Source organism: Malaclemys terrapin, chromosome 5 (assembly GCF_027887155.1).
Source record: "Malaclemys terrapin pileata isolate rMalTer1 chromosome 5, rMalTer1.hap1, whole genome shotgun sequence".
Lineage (NCBI taxonomy): Eukaryota > Metazoa > Chordata > Testudines > Emydidae > Malaclemys > Malaclemys terrapin.
In genome coordinates this window covers 54508892-54526547 of record NC_071509.1, presented here as the reverse complement: position 1 = coordinate 54526547, position 17656 = coordinate 54508892, and the positions used below count along the sequence as shown (strand labels likewise).

Sequence of the window (17656 nt, the reverse complement as noted above, 5' to 3'; positions counted from 1 at the left end):
TAGCATTTTAGCCCCACTTTGCAGTCACCATGTACAGATGTAACACATTACATAGAGTGGAGACCCAATACAACACACGTGCATGTGCTACAATTCAAAGAAGAGATTTCAAAGTCAGCCTTTCCCAGGCTCATATAGCTTGCTGTCCAGTGGTGAACAAAATCTTGAGTATATTCATTCCAGCAGGTGTTTTTTATGCAAGCCATACATAGTTTTAAGATGGAGCTTGATAGTTTTATGAATGGGGTTACATGACAGGGTTGCCTGTGATAGCAGGAGACTGGTCTTGACAACTCAGGAGGCCTCTTCCAGTCCTGTATTCTTTTAATTCCTTAATTCTTTAGGAAGGAAAAATCAGTTTCACACATACAGAATGGGAAGAGACTGTCTAGGAAGGAGTACGGCAGAAAGGGATCTAGGGGTTATAGTGGACCACAAGCTAAATATGAGTCAACAGTGTGATGCTGTTGCAAAAAAAGCAAACATGATTCTGGGATGTATTAACAGGTGCGTTGTGAGCAAGACACGAGAAGTCATTCTTCCGCTCTACTCTGCGCTGGTTAGGCCTCAGCTGGAGTATTGTGTCCAGTTCTGGGCACCGCATTTTAAAAAAGATGTGGAGAAATTGGAAAGGGTCCAGAGAAGAGCAACAAGAATGATTAAAGGTCTTGAGAACATGACCTATGAAGGAAGGCTGAAAGAATTGGGTTTGTTTAGTTTGGAAAAGAGAAGACTGAGAGGGGACATGATAGCAGTTTTCAGGTATCTAAAAGGGTGTCATAAGGAGGAGGGAGAAAACTTGTTCACCTTAGCCTCTAAGGATAGAACCAGAAGCAATGGGTTTAAACTGCAGCAAGGGAGGTCTAGGTTGGACATTAGGAAAAAGTTCCTAACTGTCAGGGTGGTTAAACACTGGAATAAATTGCCTAGGGAGGTTGTGGAATCTCCATCTCTGGAGATATTTAAGAGTAGGTTAGATAAATGTCTATCAGGGATGGTCTAGACGGTATTTGGTCCTGCCATGCGGGCAGGGGACTGGACGCGATGACCTCTCGAGGTCCCTTCCAGTCCTAGAATCTATGAATCTATGAATCTATAATTCCCTGGTTACATTTCTAAAGCAGTCCTGTTCTTAGTGTTCTTGTAAGATGTATTAACAAAATAATAAAGTGACTATTTTAAGTGGTTAGGGATTTTTGTTTGGATCCTGATGCTCAAACCAATAGTGAGGGGTACAAGAGTCTTGGAAGTTTAAAAAAAAAAAAAAAAGGTGTTGTTTGATTTTGTGGAAATTATTAGTGGAGTTCCTTTGTTCCATGAGGAGTGAGAAGATAGGAATAATGTGACATTACAGTGCACCCATCTGGACTACCAGGAAAATCCCATTTAATTGCTCCTTTGCCAGAAATGTTAAATCACTTCCTGGGAATGCAGTTTATTTATGACATATGGAAATAATTAAAGAAAGTCACCAGGGAATTCAAAACTGCACTTGAGGTGCAAGCATTTCTCCTAAGTAACAAGTATCAGAGGGATAGCTGTGTTAGTCTGAATCTGTAAAAAGCAACAGAGGGTCCTGTGGCACCTTTAAGACTAACAGAAGTATTGGAGCATAAGCTTTCGTGGGTGAATGCCCACTTCATCAGACGCAAGTGATGAAGTGGGCATTCACCCATGAAAGCTTATGCTCCAATACTTCTGTTAGTCTTAAAGGTGCCACAGGACCCTCTGTTGCTTCTTCCTAAGTAACAATAAGTCATGTTATCCCACTGTGCAGCATGTAAGCAGCATATGTAGCTGTGTTAACAAAAAGCTCAACCTTAGTAGAATTGTCTGAGAAATTGCTGGAACTAGATTTACTCACTGTTTGTATTATTTTACTTTTTAGGGAGATAACACTATGCTTACTTGGTGTTTTGTCCTCTATTAGGGCTTGTCTACACTGGCACTTTACAGCACTGCAACTTTCATAGATTCATAGATTATAGGACTGGAAGGGACCTCGAGAGGTCATCGAGTCCAGTCCCCTGCCCGCATGGCAGGACCAAATACTGCCTAGACCATCCCTGATAGACATTTATCTAACCTACTCTTAAATATCTCCAGAGACGGAGATTCCACAACCTCCCTAGGCAATTTGTTCCAGTGTTTAACCACCCTGACAGTTAGGAACTTTTTCCTAATGTCCAATCTAGACCTCCCTTGCTGCAGTTTAAACCCATTGTTTCTGGTTCTATCCTTAGAGGCTAAGGTGAACAAGTTCTCTCCCTCCTCCTTATGACACCCTTTTATATACCTGAAAACTGCTATCATGTCCCCTCTCAGTCTTCTCTTTTCCAAACTAAACAAACCCAATTCTTTCAGCCTTCCTTCATAGGTCATGTTCTCAAGACCTTTAATCATTCTTGTTGCTCTTCTTTAGACCCTTTCCAGTTTCTCCACATCTTTTTTAAAATGCGGCGCCCAGAACTGGACACAATACTCCAGCTGAGGCCTAACCAGAGCAGAGTAGAGCGGAAGAATGACTTCTCGTGTCTTGCTCACAACACACCTATTAATGCATCCCAGAATCATGTTTGCTTTTTTTGCAACAGCATCACACTGTTGACTCATATTTAGCTTGTGGTCCACTATAACCCCTAGATCCCTTTCTGCCGTACTCTTTCCTAGACAGTCTTTTCCCATTCTGTATGTGTGAAATTGATTTTTCCTTCCTAAGTGGAGCACTTTGCATTTGTCTTTGTTAAACTTCATCCTGTTTAACTCAGACAATTTGTCCAGATCATTTTGAATTATGACCCTGTCCTCCAAAGTAGTTGCAATCCCTCCCAGTTTGGTATCATCCGCAAACTTAATAAGCGTACTTTCTATGCCAATATCTAAGTCGTTGATGAAGATATTGAACAGAGCCGGTCCCAAAACAGACCCCTGCGGTACCCCACTCGTTACGCCTTTCCAGCAGGATTGGGAACCATTAATAACAACTCTCTGAGTACGGTTATCCAGCCAGTTATGCACCCACCTTATAGTAGCCCCATCTAATTTGTATTTGCCTAGTTTATCGATAAGAATATCATGCGAGACCGTATCAAATGCCTTACTAAAGTCTGGGTATACCACATCCACCGCTTCACCCTTATCCACAAGGCTCGTTATCCTATCAAAGAAAGCTATCAGATTGGTTTGACATGATTTGTTCTTCACAAATCCATGCTGGCTATTCCCTATCACCTTACCACCTTCCAAGTGTTGGCAGATGATTTCCTTAATTACTTGCTCCATTATCTTCCCTGGCACAGAAGTTAAACTAACTGGTCTGTAGTTACCTGGGTTGTTTTTATTTCCCTTTTTATAGATGGGCACTATATTTGCCCTTTTCCAGTCTTCTGGAATCTCTCCCGTCTCCCATGACTTTCCAAAGATAATAGCTAGAGGCTCAGATACCTCCTCTATTAGCTCCTTGAGTATTCTAGGATGCATTTCATCAGGCCCGGGTGACTTGCAGGCATCTAACTTTTCTAAGTGATGTTTAACTTGTTCTTTTTTTATTTTATCCGCTAAACCTACCCCCTTCCCATTAGCATTCACTATGTTAGGCATTCCTTCAGACTTCTCGGTGAAGACCGAAACAAAGAAGTCATTAAGCATCTCTGCCATTTCCACGTAGGGGGGTGAAAAAACACCCACCTGAGCACTGCAAGTTTCAGCCGCACTCCCAGCGCTTGTAGCTATTTCCCTCGTGGAGGTGGTTTTTTTATAGCGTTGCACTATGCCGCGACTACAGTGCTTTAACAGTGCTAGTGAAGACATGTCCTTAGTAAGAGAGGTAGAAACTTGATAGAATTCTCTCATCATTTTATTTCCTTATCAATCAAGAATAAAAAGCAAAGAATCTCAAGGCAGTAGAATTACACGACATTTAACTAGTGCTTTTCATTCAGAAGAACTTCAAAGTACTTCATAAACAGAGCCGGCTTTAGGAACTACGGGGTCCGATTCGAATACCCGGCAGCGGTCCGGGTCTGCAGCAGCACTTTGGCGGTGGGGGGTCCTTCACTCAGCTCCGGGTCTTCCGCGGCATTGAAGGACAGACCCCCCCATCACCAAAGTGCCGCTGAAGAGCCGGAATGGACCGCCGCCAGGTGAGTAAAAAAAATTTAAAAATTATAAAGGCACCTAAGGCGCGGTGCCCGATTCCAGGGAATCGGCCTAAAGCCGCCCCTTTTCATAAATATCGTCCAAACTCGATAACTGGGTGGATAAAAATCAATGGTTTTTTTAATTGGATTCTTAAATTTAAATTAAATACATTTTTCTTTTTAAAATTTAACCTGTTTGTCATAATTTCAAATTATTTTTAATCTATTTTAAGGCCTAATCTTATTATAATAATTTAAATAAAAATACTGCATCAACTAGCCCTCCTCAGAGTTTAGTGAGTTAAAATGGTTCTTTTTTAATTCAGAATCGGGGGGAAACATTTTTAACTTTTAAGGTCAGTTCAAGCATTATAAATATGACACAATGTCATGTACTGCATTAAGTATCACTGTTATTTTCAGTCTTTACAATGGACTGAATTCTGGCATATACATTTTGCCAAACAGAAGTACTTCCACTTTCTGCTGTGCAGAAAAGTTCTAGCATTAATTACTTTTGGTTTAAGTTTAGCTAACAGATTCAGAGAGAATATTTTCTTTGTTTTGACTAGTTCATTCATGTTGAGAATCCAATTAGGAATTGAAAAATAAGGAAAATTTGTTTTCCTCTTTCAGTCTATGGAGGGGAAAAAAACAGATGGGAGAGATTGAAATCTACCAATTCTAAAAATTTGACACACATAGAGTCAGATTTTCCAAGGTATTTGGCATGAAAAGTTGCAGACTGGTCTCTAGTGAGATTTTCAAAAGCACCTAAAGAGGTTAGGTGTTAGGCACCTGGGGGGTGTACCCTCCACACTGGCAGCAAAAGGGTTGTCGGGAGCCTCTGGACTCAATTAGCTCACCTGCATAGACTTGAAGGGTGTGGTGAATCAATTAGTTATCAGGCCCAGCTCGGAGGAGCTGGATCATCATAAAAAAAAAAGGGCTTAGAAGTGTGGGGGAGTCCGATTAGGGATGCAGAAAGCCAAGGGGAAGACCAGGCCTTGGGATCCTCTCCTGAGAAGGGAAGGCAATAGGCCAGGAGAGAGAAAGAGAGAGAGGAAAAAAATAGGTAGAGTGAGCCCCTGCAGTGAGCCTTGATAAAATGGAAGGAACCAGCTCCCCAGGGAGAAAGCCCTGAGAGGCCTTGCTTGCTGTCAGGCATGCTGAGGAGGCTGGCAGGTACTCTGCAAAAGAGGAGGTGAAAGCTGCACCCTGTGAGTACTGGTCCTACTGCCCCAGCCCTTCAGAGCAGCTTCCTCCACGTCCTCTGAGCAGTGGGGGAGCAAGACAGGCAGGAAACTGGCTCCGAACAGATGAGACCACCCAACTGTTATATCATGACTACCCCCTCCAACACCCAGGTCTAGGGTTGCCAGATGTCCAGTTTTCAACTAGAAACCCTGGTCAAAAACAGACCTTGGTGACTGTGGTCAGCACTGTTGACCAGGCTATTAAAAGTCTGGTTGGTGTGGGACTGGCAGGCTCCTTACCTGGCTCCGCGCAGCTCCAGGGAAAGAGCTAGCATGTCCCGCCCACTCCTAGGTGGAGGGGTGGGCCAGGAAGCTCCATGCGCTGCCCCCGCCCCAAGCACTGGCTCTGCAGCTCCCATTGGCCGGGAACCAGGGGCAGTGCCTGTGGGCGCGGGCAGCGCATAGGGCCCCATGGCCTCTCAGCCTAGGAGCCAGACATGCTAGCCGCTTCTGGGAGCTGCCTGAGGTAAGTGCTGCCTGGCCAGAGCCTGCAACCTGAACCCCCTCCTGCATCCCACATCCCTACCCCAGCCCTGAGACCCCTCCTTCACTCTGAATGCCCCAGCCCAGAGCCCCCTCTTGCACTCCAAACCCCTCATCCCCAGCCCCACCCCTTCCACGCCCCTGCCCCAACCCTCAGCCCCCTCCCGCACCCAAAGTCCCTCCTGGAGCTCACACCCCGCATCCCTTCCCACACCTCAACCCCCCTGCCCCAGCCCAAAGAAAATGAGCAAGTGAGGGAGGGTGGGGGAGAGCGAGTGATGGAGGGAGGGGGGATGGAGTGAGCAGAGGCGGGACCTCATAGAAGAAGAGCAGAAGCGGGGCAAGGGTGTTTGGTTTTCTGCAATTAGAAAGTTGGCAACCTTTCCCAGGCCCTGTGATTACTGAGCACCCTTCCCAGAGCCGTTGCCCTTTATTATCTGTTTTTACTGATTTTCACCTGTTTTTACTTTTTTTTTTTTAATTGGTAAATTCCTGGGATTTTTTTTAAAAACAACTGAAAAGGAAGGGCCTTACCTATGCATCTTCCTTTCCTCTCCACCACATGTTCTCTCCTTTTCACTCTTCCTTGCTCATTCTCCCTGCCAGAGAAAAAGTGATGATGAATCCAGAGAATAAAATGAATGAATTGGGGGGTTGGGTCTTTAAATAATGGCTGGATGCCTTTCTGAAAGGTATGCTGTAGCTCAACCAGAAGTTATAAGTTTAATGCAGGAATCACCTGGTGAAATTCTATGGCCTGGGTTATACTGGAGATTAAACTAGATGATCATAATGGCCTCTCCTTGCCTTAATATGTATGGAGGGTGGAAGTAGACACCATAGTCTTTAAATTTGAACTCTGGCAGAAGTTCATTCCTCACACATACATACAAATTAGAAGGAACACTAGAGTGGTGGATTAAAATGGAAAGTTAGATGTTACAGAAAAAGGGGGATGTTATAACTGTATACAAATATCTGAAGGATGTAAACACCAAGGATTGTTTAGGATGGTACAGGGAGTTGTTATAATTAAGAAACGGAAAATTCTGAATAGAAGAAATACATCCTAAGGTGAGATCTTTTCAATCATAGAATAGTCTCACAAAGGAAGATAAATGTTACCTCCTACTTCCACCACACCCCAGCTTGTGTGTCTCTTTTATTTACATGAAGCATCCCATGGGATATATATATTGATTTAGGTACAATATATAGGAATGTTTAAAGTGTGCCTTACCATACATTCTGGAGCCCTGGATGTAACTCAAAAATATATGAGGAATATTATTACACTCGGGTGCAGTACTATAATTTGCAATGTAGTTTATAAGCTCTCTGAAGCAGAGCCTGTCCTCTTTATGTGTCTGTACAACACCTAGCATGATGGGGGCATGAACCTTGACTGTTTCTTAGGTGGCCAACATAATACAAATAATTAATAATAAAACAAAAGACAATTGGTGGATTCCCATTGCTTGGGACATGTAAAAGTAAGCTGGAAAAAACACTACACTTTATATGAAGGGTTCTCTTATAAAGAATGTTTGAAGGATTCCTAAATGATTGATTAACATTTTAATATTTGATTAATCAATTGTTAGCATAGAGTCCAATGGGTTATCTGTAACCATGGCTTACAACCATTTACAGCACATTCTGCTGATGTGCTTACAACCATCACACTCTTTGGGTGGAACCCTGGCCCGATTGAAGTCAATGGGAGTTTTGCCACTGATGTCAGTGGGGCCAGGGTTTCACCTCTCACCTCTGAAAAATTGTTATAACATCTATTAACCCCTTGTAAATTGTTTTTACAAATTGTTTATTAGAGTAGTGACTGGAGGCCCCAACTGAGAGCAGGACCCCATTGTATTAGATGCTTTACAGCCATAATGTGAGAGACTCCCTGCCATGAAGAGCTTACTGTTTTAAACAGATGGGACAACAGAGGGTGGGAGGGGAAACAGAGGCACCAGGACAGGCAGTCACTTGTCCAAAGCCGGTTAGTAACACTCAGGTCTTCTGACTCCCAATCCAGTGCCCTATCCACTGGACCACATTGCCTCTCAACTATTTATAAAGGTATTTATAATATAAATTGTGACTGAAAAAAATATTGGAAGGAACAATCCTGTACTAGCAATGGGATGGCCTAAATGGCACATCTTGTCCAACTTCTATGACTTTATGACCAATAACAGTTGTAAAGTGAATAAGAATTAAATAATTGGAGTAGGTGTTATGATTTATTCTCATTTAGGTCTAACCCAAACATTCCACAGTCCAGCAGAACTGAAGACACAAAAACAGAATCTGATAGGGAGTGACTCAAAAGAGGGAATACAGAGTTTAACCATTCTTCCTCATGTACTGAACTGTTATAGCGAAAGACTGAGTAATCTTTCCCAAACCTGAAAAAGAGCTCTGTGTAAACTCGAAAGCTTGTCTGTATCATCAATAGAAGTTGGTCTAATACAGTAGAACCTCAGAGTTACGAACACCTCGAGAATGGCGATTGTTCGTAACTCTGAAATGTTCATAACTCTGAACAAAACATTATGGTTGTTTTTTCAAAAGTTTACAACAGAAAATTGACTTAATACAGTTTTGAAACTTTACTATGCAGAAGAAAAATGCTGCTTTTAAATGTCTTAATTTAAATGAAACAAGCGCAGAAACAGTTTCCTTACCCCTTGTCAAATATTTTTTTTAAAACTTTCCCTTTATTTTTTTAGTACTTTATGTTTAACACAGCACTGCACTGTATTTGGGGTGGGAGAAGGTTTGGGGTTGTTGGGTATTTTTGGTCTCTACTGCTGGCTTATTGTGTACTTCCAGTTCCAAACAAGGTGTGTAGTTGACTGGTCAGTTCGTAACTCTGGGGTTCGTAAGTCTGAGGTTCTACTGTAAAAAGATATTACCTCACCTACTTGTCTCTGCAATATCCTGGGGCCAGCACAGCTACAATCCTTCGAATAACCCTTTCCAAGATCAGTTTTAAATGGTTAGTAATTAAGCTGTATATTTTTCTTAGGATGAAGCCTATAATATGAAGTTTCCCACCAAATCAATATTTCTTTTAGATTTAAATGTTTCAGAAAAATCCTGCTTGAAGTGGTGTTGAATTGAGGGCAAAATATAGGCATTGCAGTGTATTCACCAGACATAATTAGGATATTTAGTACACCTCTACCCCTATATAACGCGACCCAATATAACACAAATTTGGATATAACGCGGTAAAGCAGAGCTCTGCGGGGGCAGGGCTGCGCGCTCCGGCGAATCAAAGCAAGTTTAATATAACGCGGTTTCACCTATAACACGGTAAGATTTTTTAGCTCCCGAGGACAGCGTTATATCGGGGTAGAGGTGTATGTCATTTCAAGCCATCATGAGATAGTCTAATGACATCATTGCCAGAGCTGTGTGAAATTTTCATAACAAAACCCCAAACCAATCAACTTTTTAACTCTTTTGGAATTTTTTCTAACCAATAAAAACTAACATTTTTCCAAGGTTTGCTAACATGCAAATGTGAGCCAATGTCAGAGTCTGGGTAAACGCCATGATAAGCCTGCTGGCTTCCCATGGTTGTAACCCCAAAATCAAGCAAAGTTTAGCAGATTCACTTTGAGTGTGGGGTTCAGTTGAATGTATGAAACTATTGCATATACTACAAGTATACTGAAGGTATTGTGTGTGTATTGAATTTTTAAAAGAAAATTTCCTTAGAAGTATTTCACAGAGGGTTTTAAAGAGTTTGTATTGGTACTACTTTTTCATATCCCTTTCACTATAAAGCCGGCCTCACTTAGGACCTAATAAATGCTATATATTACCTAAAATAGCTTTTCTGTACATAATAATGTCACAGGTTTTACATGTAATATGTTGGGACATTCCAGGATTGGAAGTAGTTATTGGAAAGTCTTTATAACGTTTGACAGACCCATACCAGTGGGGTACAGGAGTCTGGTAGAGGGCAAATATACTGGTCACTGGATGAGTAGTTTTCTGTTTCCTGAGTGACCAGAGCAGGGGCTGCACTAGAGTAATCAGGAACCTGCTAGAACCAGTTAATTAGGACACCTGGAGCCAATTAAGAAGAAGCTGCTAGAATCAATTAAGGCAGGCTAATCAGGGCACCTGGGTTTTAAAAAGGAGCTCACTTCAGTTGGTGGTGTGAGTGTGAGGAGCTGGAAGCAAGAAGGTGAGAGGGTGTGCTGCTGGAGGACTGAGGAGCACAAGTGTTATCAGACACCAGGAGAGAGGTCCTGTGGTGAGAATAAGGAAGGTGTTTGGAGGAGGCCATGGGGAAGTAGCCCAGGGAGTTGTAGCTGTCATGCAGCTGTTACAGGAGGCACTATAGACAGCTGCAGTCCACAGGGCCCTGGGCTGGAACCCGGAGTAGAGGGCGGGCCTGGGTTCCCCCCAAACCTCCCAACTGACCTGGACTGTGGGTTCTTCCAGAGGGGAAGGTCTTTGGGCTGTTCCCCAATCCACATGGTGAATCTCTGAGGCAAGAAAATCTGCCAATAAGCGCAGGACCCACCAAGATAGAGGAGGAACTTTGTCACAAATGGTATATGGCGCTCCCATTTCTAGCTATGAAAGAACAAGTTAATATCTTCAATGTGTCACTAGAGTAAATTTAAATAGTGCCTGACCTGAACAATTAGTTTTGTACAGGGAAAAAGGAAAAATTTCTCTGGCAGGTTGTTGCTGTTGTTTTAAATTGTATCAAACTGTAGCTGTTCAGAGTTTTGCAATATTGGAAATAAGGCCCAGTGCAGATAGTCTAGTGGGCAGAGTGCAGGTGAGGCAATCAACAGTGAATCGTTAAAGTTATTATATGACTCTACAATTTATCATATGACCATTACCACTGTATGTAGAATGTATTTTATATAAACTGTGCGTATCCTTTTCTCTTTTAAATTTTGTATAGAAAGAAAATGGCTCTTTTTTAAAACAACCCGGGAAATCATACCAAAAAATAAAGTGAAGCAGAAAAAAAAATAGGGTTTGGATTTTCAAAACTGGCTAAGGGATTTAGCCACATTTCAAAGGATCTCCATAAGCAGCCATTCAAACTGAAAATTTCAAGTTGGCTTCTACCCAGTTTCCCCACTTTTTTTTTTTTTTTTAAGGTATTTCACTCCAATACTGAGATATTGGCAAAATATCTCAACCCCAATCCTGAAGTCCTGACTTGGGCAACATTCCAATTGGCTGAAGTAGGATTTTCTCTTGAGTCAGAACTGTAGTATCCAGCTCCATAATGACATGCTTGAAGGAGCTGTGGAAATATCCCTTTAACGGGGTGGTTCTGAACATATGCTCTAAACTGATCTCTAAATTAGATAATTCACTCATCTTTCTCCTACAACATCTGAGATATTCTTAAAGCTGTTTCAGTTTGCCAAAAAGATTGAGACAATTAAAGGTAAATGATACTATGTTGATATTAAAAACAACCAAATCATGGCCCCATTTTTAGGGGGAGAAAAGTTCTTCTTAATTAATTCTGTGTTAAGGTGAGAGAAAGGGCTGGTCCACACTAACCCCCCACTTCGAACTAAGATAGTTCGACTTCAGCTACGTGAATAACGTAGCTGAAGTTGCGTATCTTAGTTCAAACTTACCGCGGGTCCACACGCGGCAGGCAGGCTCCCCCCGTCGACTCCGCATACTCCTCTCGCCGAGCAGGAGTACCGGCGTCGACAGTGAGCACTTCCGGGATCGATTTATCGCGTCTAGACAAGACGCAATAAATCGATCCCAGAAGATCAATTGCTTACCGCTGGACCCGGAGGTAAGTATAGACGTACCCATAGAGAAGAAGCAAACTAAGCTGTGAATCTTATACTCATATTCTAAAAAATCACCAGAACAGCAACAGCTTTTTTATTTCTACTGAGAAGTGTTTTAAAGAAGTAAGAAATCATCATGCCTTGGAAAAATCCTATGTTTGGGCCTGCATCCTGCTTCCAGTGGAGTAACTAGCAGAATGGCTGATGACTTCAGTGGGAGAAGGACTCGAGCATTTTATCCTCAATTTTTCAGCTGTGTAGTTTTCGCCACTCTGTCCTTCAGAATCAATCAGTCATTCCCTATTTTACAGATCACTTACTGTATTGGTGGTGATGTCTATAAGATCATGGCACATCATTACTTTCATTCTCCCTTTATATTTGTTCTCCACTCATTTGTTGCTGCTTCTTTTTTTTTTTTTTTTTTTTTTTCTTCACATGACAGCATACGCCATTTGAAGTGGGGATTATGTCTTCACGTGTGATTGTAGAGTGCTTACAACACAGAGGTCTCAGTTCCATTCAGAGCCTTTGGACACTACTACAATTGAGATAAATCAATAATAATGATATTCTTGAGTTAACGTTGTTACCTTTTCTTAAATGCAACCCTTCTTTTTTTTTTTTTTTAGGCTATGCCAGTTATTTCAGAAAAGGAGAAGGCTGGTGAGTAAATATTTATTTGTTTTCTCTTCTTGTATTAGTTTCCTGGAATGTTAGCTACTTATCCCAGTGGTAAAAGGCAGGCTTAAACTAGGCTTACTTTGGAATGTTCAAGATTATAGACTTGACAAATCTCTGTGCGAATATCACTCTTTGCATACTGAACTGGAACTGTCTTTTTGGGCAAGAGTCACATAGTGTGCATGACACTAGCAGAAAGGTCTGAAAGTATTCTACACAGAATCAAATGAACCTGCATGTATCCTTTGTATTCCAGGTGCTAACTTTCTGCTTATTGTTAAAAGCTACTGTGATGTATTTGAAGTTTTGATAATCAAACACTGAAGACGGGACTGTTCACCTGAGCTAGGAAAACAGGATTTATCCCATTGACTGGGGATCTTTGCTGTCTTAATAGAGGATAACCGGGAATTATGGTCTTCTGGAGTGTTTTATTGTAGATGTTCCTTGTGCAAAAACAGTTAAGCACCTCTACAATATTAAGGGACTACCTTTGTATCGGTTTATGGTATTTATGCTATCTGAATGCCATAACTATTCTGATTTGATTATGTGGCAGTCTTAGAAGTGGTCATAGTAGTGCCCAGACATTGTGAATTGGCTGTATTGTTGCTGTAAATGGTAGAGTATTTTGCACCCCCAAAAACCTCTTGCCATATAACTCAAAGTACAATTTATGTGGGTATCTTTTGTATTTCTTCTTACTGATAATTTGTGTTGACACCCATTAACTATAGCATTAAAATGACTTTCAAATGTTCATAGGAATGCTTAGACACTACTTGTAGTTTGGTTTCTGATGTTTATTTGTGACATTTTCAGGGCTGGTGGGTTTTTTTGGAGGGGGGGGCGGTTGTTTTTTTGTTCTTTAGCTTGTTGGTTAAGCAATGCTCAGAAAGAAAAGCTATGGTTAAAGCAGCTGGTTTTCCAGGATGTCACTAGCAATTTTAGCTGGTAAAGTTCATAGTAATTCCCAAAACTATGTCTAATATTTAACAAGCCCATAACTTGTAAAATTTGCAAGAGGACTTCTTCTTTTGTGATGGTGGTGGTAGTGGTGTTATTATTATTAAAGTGGTCATCAAGCGGTTACTCAGAGTATTATGAGTTGGAGTCATGCTCCATCCCTCCTTGACTTGCTCTTTTAATTAGTGTGTGTTTTCCGCACAGCTGTGTTTGTATATAGTTGAATAAAGCAGCACATTCCCAGCCTTCAGTATTGTAAGTAGAATGCGTTCCTTGTGCACTGAGTGGCCCTTACAAAACTGGTGACAAGAAAGAACATAAGAATGGCAATGTATGGGAAACTTGAGGAGTTTAATGCAGGAATGTATGGAAAGATCGGGTACTGTTTTCTTGCAAATGAGATAGCAATTTTCCTCAGTGTCTGTGGCAATAAAACCTACTTTCTCTCTTAAGGAGTTTGTTAGAACCTCAGACACCAGAAGTTTAGAACACCTGCAAAAGAGGTTAACAGAGCACTGCACATCAAAGCCAAACATTATTGTGGAATGTTTCCTAGTAGAATGAGGAGGCCAGGTGAAAGTGTACTGTATATGTGACAGAGCTAAAAAGATTAACAGAATATTGTTCATTCGGAAATGTCCTAGAGGATATGCTGTGGGACAGATTTATTTATGGCATTAATAATGAGAGAGAATTCACAGAAAATTCCTGACAGTGGAGAACTTACCCTGACTCAAAGCAGTAGAAATAGGAACAACAATAGAAGCAGCAGTGAAAAGCTTACAACATTTGCACTTACAGCAAATCATACAGATTCAATAAAGAAAGCTGGAAGGGACTCCAGGCTCTGGAGTGGTGTTTCCACTGTGCATCAGTGCAAAGCAGGACTGAGCCCACTAGTGAATACTGGAGTGACCCTGTGTCCTATACCAGAGAACCTGTCTGGGTGGTAGGTTCTGTACTAAGCCCCATAAAATATAAAAGCCCAAAAAAGGAAAGGGAAAAAAATTACTGGTTCTAGGGATCTGAGGACAAAGGCAAAATCTGCTAGAAAAAGATCAGTTACAAGATCTAAAACTGAATTGTAGGAAATTTTTGGATGAGACCCTAGCAAAACACCAGCACTCCAGGAAGTCCTGGATGCTCACTCAATCATTTTTAAAGAAGGATTTAAGACTTTGGAAGGTTTAACAGCCAGGATTTATATCCAAGATGGTGTCAAACCAAAATACTTTAAAGCAAGATCAGTTCCTTATGCCCTCAGAGAAAAGACTGAAACTGAGTTAGATATGCCCTTCTTTTCCAGCCAGTGACAGACAACGTCATGGCAATTGAGAAGGCTCCAGCCCCTCAGAACACAACTGAGCCATGACCACTGTGCTGGGTGTTCTACAAATACAAAGCAAAAAGACAGCCCCTGCCCCAGTGCTTACTTTGTAAAGAAAGAGGGGCCAGGGCTCAAGCAAGAATGATAATACTGTTCCTAGAATAAAACTATGTCCTCCACACAACATGACCCCATATGTGCCATACATGAAAGGTGACCTCATATGTGCCATACATGAAAGGTCATGCTTTCCATGCAAGTGTAGAATTGCATTCCTCACTAAATGCCACTGACAGAAGAGGTGAAAGTTGTTGCTGGCTGAGCCCCAGCAAACCCCAGCACAAATTAAGCTCTTCCCTGCCCTAAAGAGTTTTTATAATCAATATAGATAAATCAAACTCAGGGGTGTGAAAGGGGTACAACACCCAAGCAAAGTGAGCAATGAGGTGGTGGCGGCAAATGTCATGTTAATTCCACTGCTTGGTGGGTTTAGGTAGGAGTTTCACTAAAGGGGACACTGAGGAGAAGGGGGTGAAGGGGATAGGGCAGTGGAGAAAATGGTAAGAGAAGTGATGCTCTCTGCCAAATGAGTGGCTGCATACAGGGCCGGCTCTAGCTTTTTTGCTGCCCCAAGCAGGAAAAAAAAAAAAAAAAGCGCCACCCCCCAGGACCCCCGCCGAGCGCCGCGCCGCCCCCCCCGCCGAGCGCCACCGGAACCCCCCCCAGAGCGCCGCGCCGGAGCCCACCCCCCCCCGCGCCGAGCGCCGCTGGAACACACACACCCCTGAGCGCCGAGCCCCGCAACGCCCCCTGCCGCTGGAGCCCGCCCCCTGCCAAGCGCCGCCGGAAACCCCCTCCAGCGCTGCGCCCGCGCCGCACCCTCGCCGAGCCCCCCGCAACCGGAGCCCACCCCCCCCAGCGCTGCGCCACCGGAGCACCCCCCCCACGGAATGCCATGCCACGCTCCCCCCGCCGCCCCTTACCAGGTGCCGCCCCAAGCATGTGCTTGGGTGCCTGGTGCCTAGAGCCAGCCCTGGCTGCATAGGTAATGTCCTAGCATATAAACTGACAACTGGAATGGTGGACTCTTATCTTTTAGTAACATAAGAGATTTCTAATTTCAACAATCTATCTAGCAGCTATCAGATAGTAATGACTTTTGTTCACCATTCACAATATTTTAACCATAGACCATATAGCACCTCCTGTATAAGGCAGTCAAATCTCTTTAAAAACATGAATTAATCCTCACAGCCATCATATAATGAGGCATTATCATCCCAATTTATTATGTGGAGAAACAGAGGCACAAGGTAACAGATAAGTTTGCTGTAGAGCCAGAAATAAAATCCCGGATCTTCTGGCTTCAGCCAAAAGACCATGTTTTCTCTCACTGTTAACCTGCACTAGACATGAGGTGAAAGACTTTTTGGCCCATAATTAGTCTGTAGAGGCATGTAGCTCACACACACATGCTTAACATACACAATTTCCTCTCTCCCCTTTTCCCCAGATTAGAGTTTAAGCATATTATATTGAGTTTCTCTTTTTTTATCATTTATTTTTACAAACAAAAGCACTTTCTTGTCATTCAGTGCCAAATGTCCAAAGGTGACTGATTAACTTTTGGCTACCAGAAATACATGGGTACCCAGCACATGTGCAAAACACCAACTTGATCAAACAGAGGAGCGTTTGTGCATGGAGAAGTGCTCACCTAGTTTTCAGCTAGTTTGCAGATTGTGCTTGTGCTTATTTTGTTAGCAGCTGCAATGGGCATGCATTTGGGAGCGAGTCATATGTAACCTACCCTCCACCCAATGTGGCACTCTGTCTGCCTCTAATGGTGACTGGGCCTCATCTTTGTCCAGTGGAGCTCTCTCTTTTAGCTCAGGGAATAGAAACTCATGCTTTAAGATCCTGAGATTACAGGTTCTATCCCTGCTGCCAATAACCCACACAGAAGTGCAGTGTTACACATAAATCACAAGAGATAAAGCCATGAGTGAATTAGGCAGCCTCTCAAAAATAATGTTCTTAAAGCTTTTTATACCACTTAGTATAAAACTGTCTACGTGTTTACAATTAAACATTACAAATAAAATAAAGCCTTTGAAGTTTGGTTTCTCATTCCATTAATTAACAAAACTGCTTTTGTTTATTTTGCTACAAACAAACCAAAACTGTAAGTATATTATAGAAAAAAACGACCTAGGTATCCTTGTGTTAGGATGTCTGGAAAATTGCAGTATACAGGGTAAACAGGTTCAGGTAGAATAAAAACTGACTTGAAATTTCACTCAACAGCTCAAACCAAACCACTTTTGACGTTCTGAAAAGTTTATTATAATAATAAATTGCATTTGTTCCTTTTTTCCCAAGTTTGCACTACCTGGTTTCATCTGGGACTCAAAAAGGGAAATAGAGAAATACAGAGTGAGGCTGTTCTTTCAGGTTTTCTGGTTCAGAAATGTGTAAATCTCATCTTTAAAAAAAAAAAAAAAAAAGTTTTCCCAGGGCTCCCTATTATAAAGGTGCCAGAAAATTAGTTCTTTTGGGTGCTTAACTGAACTAAATTGTCGAATCTTTAGAGGTTCACACATCACTAATTATATGTGTTTATGCATAGTTGTTACTTATTTCATTAAATATTTTGTCCATTTTGTATTTTTTCCAGCTAGGAGAAGGGCTTAGTCTATATAGAGGAGAAACTGTCAGCTAGGTTTGTGTGTGTTTGTTTAATTTAAAGCCTAGTTGAAATATAATCTGAAAACATTATTACTCAAGAAGGCTTAAGTGGTTAAAAGTTTTTGCAGAAGAGAGTGAAGAAAGCCTTTTAATTGTGGGGTCACTGTAGCAGGATACTATAAATGAGTAGCCTGCCTGCCTGCTGATCAGAACAGCCCTTGACCGGGATGTTTTGAGAGCACCATGAATTCTGATTGATTCCATTAATCATATTGACATTTCTATCAATGGGGAAAG

The 17656-nt window shown here is 42.0% G+C and overlaps 1 protein-coding gene across 4 annotated transcripts in view; it reads left to right on the top strand.

Annotated features, from left to right (window-relative positions):
* Nucleotides 1-17656, top strand: part of DLC1 (DLC1 Rho GTPase activating protein) — a 417446-nt gene that overhangs the window by 194869 nt on the left and 204921 nt on the right. For all 4 annotated transcript variants that reach the window (XM_054029697.1, XM_054029698.1, XM_054029700.1 and 1 more), the window contains one exon: nt 12327-12360. In XM_054029697.1, coding sequence (XP_053885672.1) covers nt 12327-12360 — 34 coding nt within the window. The remainder of the gene's footprint in view (nt 1-12326; nt 12361-17656) is intronic.